Source organism: Jaculus jaculus, chromosome 3 (genome assembly GCF_020740685.1).
Source record: "Jaculus jaculus isolate mJacJac1 chromosome 3, mJacJac1.mat.Y.cur, whole genome shotgun sequence".
In the NCBI taxonomy this organism is placed as follows: domain Eukaryota; kingdom Metazoa; phylum Chordata; class Mammalia; order Rodentia; family Dipodidae; genus Jaculus; species Jaculus jaculus.
Window position 1 is genome coordinate 154,986,441 of NC_059104.1, and position 11,880 is coordinate 154,998,320.

General features: G+C 35.7%; 1 protein-coding gene across 1 annotated transcript in view; it reads left to right on the plus strand.

Moving 5' to 3' along the window:
- Positions 1 to 7,868, plus strand: part of Nox4 (NADPH oxidase 4) — a 116,960-nt gene extending 109,092 nt beyond the window's left edge. The window contains exon 19 of the mRNA XM_045146119.1: positions 5,919 to 7,868. Within this exon, the coding sequence (XP_045002054.1) occupies positions 5,919 to 6,039 (121 nt within the window). The 3' untranslated portion in view covers positions 6,040 to 7,868. The remainder of the gene's footprint in view (positions 1 to 5,918) is intronic.
- The last annotated feature ends 4,012 nt before the right edge of the window (positions 7,869 to 11,880 follow it).

Consider the following 11,880-nt stretch of genomic DNA (forward strand, 5'->3'; position numbering starts at 1 on the left):
CAACAATAAGAGATAAGTGAGGTATGACTAGTATATAAATTTAGCTTTTTAAATATTGTATGATGGTCAGGTGTTTTTTTTTTTTTTTCAGAAAAGTTTTATTTATTTAGCCAGTACACATCCATTTAACATGATCTACTGTGCTTATTTACACGAAATACTCCCGGGGGGAATAAAGTTAATAACTTGTAATTTTTTGCTAGGAATTCTTACAGAAACTTTGAATTGGTTCAGTATAACTATATATGAGTACATATACTAAAACATAAGCCTTAGTTTTTTTTCTTTCTTTCATATATTTTTTTTCTTTTTGGTTTTTCAAGGTAGGGTCTCACTGTAGCTCAGGCTGACCTGGAATTCACTATGTAGTCTCAGACTGGCCTCAAACTCATGGCAATCCTTCTACCTCTGCCTCCCAAGTGCTGGGAATAAAGGCGTGCACCATACGCCCAGCCTAAGCCTTAGATTTTAAGTAAGTATTGAGTAGATGACCTTATAGGAATTCATCCGCTTACTTTTAAATATTATACTCATATATTGATCGTGGATAATTTTTGTGTAATTTGGTCTCATATTATAGAATATGCATAATGAAACATTGCTACTTTAATTTATTAATATTTTGATTACCTCTAGTTCTTTAATGTGACAAATTGCAAAATAAATTATCCTTTTGCATAATTGTTTTGTATTAAGACCTTTGAAATAAAATTTCTGGCTCAAGCAGTACCCACATATAGATACTGTCAAAACAATGAGCCAACATACCTTCTTTACTTCTGTGTTCTTTCCTTCTGTGGCATTTTTAAATTTGGAAAATGAATTATGTAATGAGAACATATGACCACTAAAAGAGGAGGAGATTTTGAAGTGATCTTGCCTGTATCATTAGAGGTCCAAAGAGACAATGGCTTCTTAAATGCTATAGTTAATGAGTAAGAATTTAGACATGAACTCTTATCTCCTGACTGTGTATTCACTGTATATTTTATAGCAGGGCACATTTAGCTTTAGTCAGAAAGCTTGACAATCTTATGTTGCCATCTGTCCCCTAGGGATTCTCGATGTATAGCATCCATTACCGTCTCTCTCATATACATGTTATCACTTTACATGCTGCCATTCCCTCCTAACTTACTCATTTGTCTGTAGCTGCCACTCATCCTACCTGTGTATATGGTGTAAATTCCACCCTTAATACTTTGTTTACAATTCAAACATGAATTAGAAGGTTAAAAACAGAATAAATTTATATTTGTTCATAGATTCACTATTTACTTCTCTTCATTCCATTGAGTAGATTCCATTTCCCTCAAATTCCTGAGGAATTATTAGGTTGATAACTCATGCAGTGTATTTGTCATTTCAAAAATTGCATTCAGTTCCTAGAAAATATTTAAACGCCTTTAAAATATCTTGCATCTCTCTTCTTATGTGGGTGCTTTCCTTTGAATCAATGAAACATAACCTTCATTATTATTTCAATGACCACATCTGACAATCCCATCATTTCCATTATTCTAGGTTTGTTTCTGGTGAAGGATTTGATAGACATATCATAACAAAGTGTTATCAGCTGAGTACATTAAGTAATATACTTTAAAAAATATATTTTATTGGGCTGGAGAGATGACTTAGTGGTTAAGCGCTTGCCTGTGAAGCCTAAGGACCCTATTTCGAGGCTCCATTCCCCAGGATCCATGTTAGCCACATGTATAAGGGGGCACACACATCTGGAGTTCATTTGCAGTGGCTGGAGGCCCTGGTGCGCCCATTCTCTCTCTCTCTTTCTCGCTCTCTCTGTCTTTCTATCTGTCTGTCACTCTCAAATAAATAAATAAAAATAAACAAAAAAATAAAATATATGTATATATTTATTTATTTATTTATTTGAGGGCGACAGAAAGGATGAATGAGAGTGCCAAGACCTCTAGCCACTACAAACTCCAGAAGCATGTGCCACGTTTGCATCTGGCTTTATGTGGGTACTGGGGAATTGAACCTAAGTCCTTAGGTTTTACAGGCTAGCTTCTTAAACACTAATCCATCTCCCTAGCCCCTATGTTCTGGGGGCAAAAGTTCAACATCAAGGTGTCAATAGGCTTGGCTTCCTCTGAGGACTTCACCTTTGTTTTCCAGATGTCTCTCTTGCTGCCCATCCATATAACCTTTTCTCAGCTAAGATACAACTGTGTTTTGTTTTTTTTTCTGTATTCAAATTTCCTCTTGATATGCAGATACCTTTTAGATTATATCAGCATCTACAGTTACTGTCCCTTTTCAGTTTAACCACTTAAAGAGTCCTGTGTCCAGTGATAGCCACCTTCTGAGGCACTTAGTTGTGCTTTGTCATATGAGTTGAGGGAAACAAATCAGCCTATAACATTCCTGTATGGGTGGGTGTGTGCTTTGTTCTGAGATCTGAACTCAGGACGCTGCTCATGTTAAAAGCTTCATCTAGCACCTAAACCTCCCCAGAAATATTGATTGCTGCACATCTTATGCTTTGTTTGTTTTTTGTTTTTTTTTTTAAATTTTATTTATTTGAGAGTGACAGACACAGAGAGAAAGACAGATAAGAGGGAGAGAGAGAATGGGCACGCCAGGGCTTCCAGCCTCTGCAAATGAACTCCAGACACGTGCGCCCCCTTGTGCATCTGGCTAACGTGGGACCTGGGGAACCGAGCCTCGAACCGGGGTCCTTAGGCTTCACAGGCAAGCGCTTAACCACTAAGCCATCTCTCCAGCCCTGGTTTGTTTTTTAGATGTCAAATTTCAATATAATCTTTTCAGTTTTGTTGGACTTTTTCTGGCATGCAGTTGTGTTACTGTGGCTCAAATTGGACTCATAATGCTTTATGACTTGTTAGTGAAGATATGGAACAGCCTTCATTCTAAGGCAAGCTTCACCAACATCTTTAATACTCCTGGCAAATAAAGTGATACTAGCCACTCACTATTGTCCATGTAGCATAAGGCTTTATATTCTGCATTGTGGTTATAAGAATTATTCATAGCCCTGTATAAACACTGTGTGTTTGACCTATTGATTCCTGGCAGTTCTGTAACCAAATTAATGTAGTTTCTTCTCACACACTAGCGGATTCTTATTCAGCCAAAGACTTATGGATTCTCCTCTCCGGAGCTTAAGGACTTCATTGTGTAGGTTTTTCACCCTTGGCACATTCTGCCACACAGTATCCCACTATTTTGTTCTCCACAGAGTCCCTCCTTTGTCTCTTTAACTAAGTGAGTCTGCATGAGGTTACTTTTACCTTACATAGCCTATAGATTGCCAGTTCACAATAAGCAGAGATAACTGTCATTGTTTATCTGCTCATAGATCATAGTTCTATGCCCAAGGTCTCAAAATGCTTGTTTCATGTTTGCCTTTTATTTTTATTTCTTTATTTTTGTCATTTTTGCAGTACAAGAGATAAAACCTAGGGCTTTGCACATGCTAGGAAACTTTTCCAACACTGAGTAGCAACCCATCCCTTTTTCTGGTTCTTTAAGACAAGAAGATGAAGTGTGGTGTCTACTTTGCCATCCTAGCTACCTGTAAAAGTTCCATTCTCTTAGTTCTTTATTATTTCTTCCATGTGTAAAATTTTAATTAAAGTGTTTTCAGTCTTTGTATCATTGTTATGAATTAAAATATATTTTCTGTCATTCTCTTCTAGTATCTATTATTAAGAGGCAATGAGGATATATTATATTTGTATATATATGGTAGAAAATATTAATCATTTTGATCCTAGAAAGAAGCCAATGCAAATCAATAAGCTTCTTGAGGAAGATCAATTTGAAATGCTATTTATTCTTTGGAAATTATTTCCTCTCTTTGTTATGAATATGTAGTTTTGATTTTAAAACTTTATGTTAGAGAATACAAAAACCTATTTGATATGTTTCTTACAATTATAACAAATTAATATATCCGGATTAATATATTGTCTTCCTATTTGGACTTAAATTAGCCATCGAATTATACTTTCAAGTGGGTAATGTCTTCCTTCTTTCTTTTAGTTCTTATCACTGCTCACACAAATCTGTGTGGAAATCTTACAAATGTATTTATAACATACTTAATTAAGTATTTGGTCTGGGACATAGTTCATTTGGTAAAGTGTTTGTTGTGCAAGCATGAAGACCTGAGTTTAGATCCACATCATTCATTTAAGTGCTCAGGGGTGGTGGCACATATTGGTATTCCAAGTTCTGGGGAAGCAGAGACAGGACCATCCCTAGGGGATGCCAGTCCAGCCAAACCTGTAAATTCTAGGTTTAGAGAGACCCTGCCTTAAAAATCAAGGTGGGGAAATCAGAGAGATTGCTCTGAAGTTAAAGGCACTTGTTTGTAAAGCATTATGCCCCAGGTTTGATTCTGCAATACTGACATAAAACTATATAAACAAAATGGCACATACATCTGGACTTTGTTTGCAGTGGCAGGAGGTCCTGGAGGACCCACACTTTCTCTGGTGTGGCTTCAAACTATCTCTATCTACCCCTATATCTGTATCCCTCTCTGGGTCAAACGAACAAATAAAAAATATTTTTAAAAAATAGAGAGTGACTAATCTGACATCAACTTCTGACCTTCTAATGAACAGATACTCAATGCCTGACACTGACTTCTGACCTTCATATGCACTGACATATGTATACACACATGTGCATTCACCCTTGTGCACACAGGCATCTATACACATGCATACACACACACACCAGACACATGTGTAAATAAAATTAAAAAGAAGAAATGGGGCTGGGAGATACCTCAGAGGATAAAGAACTTTCTACATAAATAAAAGTACCTGAATCTGGATCCTCAAAATCCAGGTAAAGTAAAAGCCAGATACTATGGTTCATGTGTCTATAATCCCAGCATGCCTACTATAAGATGGGAGGTAGATACAGTCTAATCCCCAAGAAGACTGTGAGTCACTTAGTCTGGCAAACATAATGGTGAACAAGAAACTCTGCCTCATAAGAGGTGCAATAAAAGGACTATGTTGGTTTGATTCAGGTGTCCCCCTTAAATTTTTGTGTTCTGAATGCTAGATTCCCCAGCTGATAGCAATTTGGCAATTGGAGCCTCCTTGAGGTGATGTATTGTTGTGGGCAGGCTTATGGGTGTTATAACCAACCTCCCCTTGCCAGTGGTTGGCACCCTCTCCTGCTGCTGTTGTCCAACTAATATTGGCCACAAACTGATCTACATTCTCTGCTCATGCTATGTTTTCTACTGCCATCATGGAGCTTCCCCTCGCATCTGTAAACCAAAATAAACCCTTCCCTCACATAAGCTGCTTTTGGTCATGTGATTTCTGCCAGCAATGAGAAGCTGACTGCAACCAGAATCAATCCTGAATTTATCCACTGACCTCCACACATGCCATGACACATACATGTCTGCATTAATTCATATACCTGAACATGCAAACACATACACATTCAAAAAGAATAGGCCTGACTAAGTATGTTTAGTGTCTGTCAAGTTAACATTGGCTCTGTCCATACTGATGACATGTAGTGAAAATTGAGAATCAACTAAAACACATGGTATTTGAGTATGCCATAATGAGGGATACCTAAGTCTTTTTATGCAAACTAAAAATAAATAAACTAAAACCCAGTGACACTGCTTAATTTCTATTGTGAGTCAATTTGTGACTATATTTATTTTTTAGAATGTTTTATGAATTCAAGTATGAAAAGTAAATGATAAAATACTTTTATTACAATCCCTTTCATTTAGAAGTGACTGGAATGTGTTATTTTTTTTTTTAATATGAAAAGTGGAAAGCAGTTAACTTTGTCAATACCGTAAGTCCATGTTTGTATAGCACATGGCTTATCTTGTTCTGCCAAATTCTGCACCTAATTTTCCATTTCCTCTCTTCTCCTTCCAGGAAAACAGTTGGTGTTTTCTGCTGTGGACCTAGTTCAATTTCCAAGACTCTTCATATTTTGAGTAACCAGAGTAACTCATATGGGACAAAATTTGAGTACAACAAAGAATCTTTCAGCTGAAACCCTCCGAAGTATACCCGGACTCTAAGGATGGAACGAGTGCAATTTTTAAGACTTGGAAACTCAGCTGAATCAAACAGCTGTGTTGTGCCAAAGAATAGCAATGTTTTCTTATTTATGATTATTTAAAATGAAGATGCAGAGAATGCAGCAAGAAGCCAAAGAGATCCAGAAGAATGGTTGGCATGGTGATTCACCTTTTGATGCTCAAATTAAAATATGCTGTTATATGCATGCTGTTGATTTTTATGGCAAAGCCACTAACTCCCTGGTGAGAAACTCAGCTTGCTTATGGTGAAGCTGACAGCCACGGTCCTCTTTAAATTGTTTTTGGCTGAGCAAATGCATGCTCCAACAAAATTAAAAATTCATTGAAGCTCTGATTCCATTTACAACATTGTGTGTAAATGGAGTAGCTTTAATTTGGAGGAGTTCCAGGCAGATAGGTTCAGTGTTTGGAAATGAAACACAGAACTTTGTATTGATACGGGTACTTTGTGTCCATATCTAATCTTGCTCACTACTGATGCTAATGCCTCCATGTGATGTTTGTAGCCCATTTATCACTAAAACTTCTTTCAATGTTGGTATATACTAATGTTTCTATTTTCCTTTATCTAGGGAAATGTGCCCTTCTTTAACACAATAATTTACTTGGTCCTTCCTACCTAAATCTAGCCACTAAATCCACTACTACTGCATTAGTAATGAAAGTATCATTACTAAGACTTATAAAGGGATATCATGTTTTTCTTATTTAGCATTTTTCCTCTATTGGTATTTCTTTCACTTTTATCCTTCAGATTTAATATGTCTTTTTTCCTATCAGGTAACAGACATTGAAATACAAAGTCTCATTGCTTTATTGCAAATTGGTTTGTAAAGGAGAAAGTCACATTTCTGAAGAGGAACCATATATTTTGCTTTTTACATAAGTAGAACTACTTCATTATTTATTGAAATTTAACTTTGGAATCATTAATACTTTTGCACTGTTTGATATAGTGGTGAACCATTGTATTTCATTCAATATTGAGAGTATGCTGTGTGATCTCTTCCTTTTATGATCACTCACTACTATATTCCTGACTCAGAAGAAAAACCTGTTTGACTACCTTGAGAATTAAAGCACTCAGCTTCTTGATCTTATTTAGTAGGTATTTATTACTTGCCACCAAATATAACATGTTGCTGAAACCAGCACTTTCTTGCCTTGCCTTAGATAAGCTTCTGCATATAGCATAAAAAAAAAAAAAAACTTCATAGATGCTACTCTTATTTTGTGGTAAAATTCACTGCAATGAGACAAGCATGCTAAGCCATCAGGCACCAACCGACCATGTGCACGTTTTTATGTACATGACTCTTCTCTTTGGAATTTTACTCCTTCTGTGGAAAGTAGGTGACTTAGAAAAGGTGATGATGGGAGAAGTGCAATACTCTTGCATATTGAGCTCTGGAGATATATCTAACAGCCAGCACACCTTGACAACATATCCAAAATTATAAAGAATTTTCATGAAAACATGTAACAGAAAAACAACAACAACAACAAACAGTAAGAAGAAACTTGAGATTATCTAGGCCTGACATGTAATACCGACTCTTCACTGGTCATAACTTACTTATGCGATTGTATTAAAACATCAATTTCAGTACTACCGGTAGAGTACTTTCCTATGGAAAACTGCAATGTATACAGCAGAACTTTGTGGATGAACTTCCTTGCCTATTATAAATTCCACCACAGTTCAAACATCTATTTGTTAATCTACTAGTTCATTTTTAACAAGAGTAAAATTAAAGCTTTATCATGTATATGTAACACAGCTTTGTTTTGTTTTGAGGGATTCTTTCTATGATAATTGTTCTTACTGTGTAATTCCTAAATCACACATTTTGATGGCAATAAATATTAAAATTGAGATGGTATCTGTGAAATTACAATGAGAACACCTCACCTTGCCTTTGCAACAAATAGAGAAGCAATGCTGAAGAAACAACCCATTTTTAGGAATGAGCATGTGGTTTCACACTATCATGATAGCTTTAGGAATCTGGGGTCACAGGCCAGTGGTGTGACAATAGAAAACTACTTCTCATACTAGGTTTAAAATTTCTCCTTCATATTCATTAAGTTTTCATTTTTTTAGGTTTTGAGTTTTGAGATTGAGTCTCATGTAGATCAGTCTGGCTTTAAAATTAATTATGTATCTGAAGATGACCTTAAACTCTTGGTTTTTCTGCCTCTGACTCTCAGGTGTTGGGATTATAGTCATGCTCCAGCATGCCTGGCTATATGATCATTATTGTATATTGTAGCTTTGAGAACAATTCAAAATGCATCTTATAACATGCAGCACATAGCATATAATTAAGTATAGGTGCAAAAATTAAAATCTCTGATAGTTAAGAGCATGTAGTTATGAACCTCTAGGGGGAAATGAGTGTCTTTCTGTCTTTTACCTATGTTTCTTTTCTTTTGTAATTTTTAAGAGGCCATCAATATTTTATAGGATCATACAAATTTACTTGGTACACAAAGAAAATTCTCCATATATGTGCTAAAGAAACAACTCAATAGGCTTTTATCATTTTTTTTTAACTTCTTGTGTCTTCTTATTCCTGTAAGAGTAGAGAGTGATCTTACATATAAATAATATTAACAAACTCAAATTCCTACACATATACATGAATAAGAATGTAAATGCCAACACTAATAGATTTTAATTATACACATTTTTAGAGACTTACTACAGACAGAACAGCTGTTGTTATCAGTAGATAACTCTATAATGCTTGTGCTAAATAATTGTCAATATAGTAAGGGCAAAATTTTGAAAGAAAATGTCCCTTTTGTCCTAAGGGATGGTTACCCAGCTGGCTAGTTACTTCTGAATAAGCCAAGTGGTATAAAGCATTAAGTTGCTATGCATGATAAACAATTTCTTCATCTTGTTTCAGCTAAGACATTTCCATAAACCCTTACAGTATAAAACACTAAACTTAGGAGAACTCTCATTTTCTGTTGAACAAACTCATGTGCAAAGAGAGATGGTGTCATATTTTAAGACAACCATTGAAATTGAAGAACAATTTATTTAGTATCATTAATACAAACTAGTTTATTATATTGTTTTATGTTACTATCTTAATTATAATTCCAAAGGCATGTTCTTAAATTTCTCTTACTGATAGTCTCTTTCTACCTTGCCATGAAATTACATCTAATAATATAGCTCTGGGAGTTTGAATCTTCCTTAGGCATTCCTTGAGTGTTGGGTGGAAAATAAGGTTTTTTTGTTTGTTTGATTGGTTGGTTTTTCAAGGTAGGGTTTCACTGTAGCTCAGGCTGACCTGGAATTCACTATGTAATCTCAGGGTGGCCTCGAACTCATGGTGCTCCTTCTACCTTTGCCTTCCGAGTTCTGGGATTAAAGGTGTGCGCCACCACACCCGGCAAATAAGGTGTTATTAATTCCAGATGTCGGTGGATAAAATCTGGTCATATGATTATAAATTTGTTACTCTTATTTTTTCCCAATAGGACTTATTTCTAGGTATAAGTACTTTAATCTGATAAATATGCCAAGGGATAAGATTCTCCATAGGTTGGTAAGGAGAAATGTGTAGTAAAATATTTAAGAAGACCTAAGATCACAGTTATAAATTTAGCTTTATGTGGAGGTCATAACTTTGCCAGCTTTTTGGCCTCCATGGGAAAATTTGATATTTAACCACAACTATTATTAGTCTATATTCACATAACCATAATGTTTTTCTTCCCTGGAAGAATCAGCCTTTTAAACAAGTGAGAAAGGAAAGAAACGAAATCAGGCATAATGATATTAACTTTAACTTCAATCACCACAAAACAATAAGAATTCATTGTTCCCTCCATCTCAATTTTCTCTTCATTCCCCCAAATTATTTATTCCACCATGTACTATTTTAAAACAATGTTACAAAAACTAAGCTTTATAAGGAAAAATGAAATACTCCAGAATAGCAAAGTCAATTAAAAGGAAGACAGTGTATTCTTTTTAAATTAGTAGCAATTAATACTTTAGATACCAATAATTGAAATGTAGGATCCTTCTACTGAAGAATTGAGAAAGGTAATAAAAATTATGTAAGAGCAAATGTAAAAATAAATGAAGAATTTAAAATAAGATAAAAAGCACTTAACACATCAAGACAATCTGCTTTATTTTTTGCCCCTCAAAAGATACTCATTGTGGTGATACAGTATATTATTTGGTCTGGAAGATATGTTAAGCAATGTGTTTGGTTTGTGTTTTGGGGGTCTTTCACATTTTCATTGACATTAGTGGTTATAACAACATTTACCTTTACAGAGTGATACCTGGCTTCTTTAACAGAGCTTTGCCGAGTCACTGTTTGAGCAGAGAAACAAGTACTTCATGAACACTCTTACATAACAGCCATGAAGAAGGAAGACTGGTGACATTTCTTGCATTGCATATGCCATCATTAAACATTGTCAGTTCAAGGTCCTATTTCTTTGTTCATAGGGAATAGAAATTTCAACAAGCGTAACAAGAAACACATTCTCTATTGTATTATAACAGGATGTCTACTCACTTCTATCAGCACACTCATATGGACTCTGTTACTAATTTAATATAACCATATAATTCATTTTAATGGTGAGGGATCGCTGCAGTGAATAAAAGTTGGAAAGTTTTCTAGGTGCTTAAAAATGTGATATGGCCAAGATATTGGCTGAAGGAGTAGTATAGTATTTTCCACCTGCCTCCCTGACCTTAGTGTTAAAGGAATATAAAATATCTTATGGTTCACAAGTTGGACCATAGCCTGCGCTGTGCACTGTGACGTGACGTGATGTTTAGTGAAGCTGTGCACTGTTTTCTCTGGGCTCCCAGGACTGTGGGTGAATAGAGTCATCTCAAGAGTCAATGTGACATTCTCACAGATCTGGATGCTTCCCTGGGTGCCAATACACCTTTATTTAAACTGATGACTGCTTACCAAATAGTATTGGAAAGAAATTTTCTTTCTTCTTTTTTTATTTATAGTTTTCTTTAAATTAAATAGTAATGGGTCATAAACATTAGGATAGGAAATGACTTCTATTTTTTGGATACATGCATGTATTATGCCCATCAAAAAAAAAAAAAAACCCGTAAAAGCTCATGTTTATGTCTATATATTAGTGCTGTACTCACTTTGTTGAAGTTACTCTTTCAGGTGGTGGAAAGTGCTCTGGATACTGAAAGCTTGTCAGAGTGCTGAGAAGAGGCAGTATTTTACTGTTCAGCACTAAATGAAACATCTCTATCACACAGTGCTTCAGGGACTGTCAGGAAGACGTAAGTGAAAGAACTTAACAGCCAAATGACGGAGAGGAATGCTTTGGAACCCTTTCTCCCAAACACTTAGTGGCAGTTGTACTCATGACCTCACAGCAGCTGTCTTTCCTATACAAGACCTGCATTACATTTGTCCCACTAACAGGTAGTTGTGGGTAATGGAGGAGGGAAAGGGAAAATATAAAATTAATTAATTAATTAATTAATTAATTTAAAAAAAGAAAGTTCAGTGGAGGGTGGTAAGGATTACACAATTTTAAAAATAAGGTTTTCTATCTTTATTTATTTATTTATTTATTTATTTATTTGAGAGCGACAGACAGAGAGAGAAAGACAGATAGAGGGAGAGAGAGAGAATGGGCGCGCCAGGGCTTCCAGCCTCTGCAAACGAACTCCAGACGCGTGCACCCCCTTGTGCATCTGGCTAACGTGGGACCTGGGGAACCGAGCCTTGAACCGGGGTCCTTAGGCTTCACAGGCTAGCGCT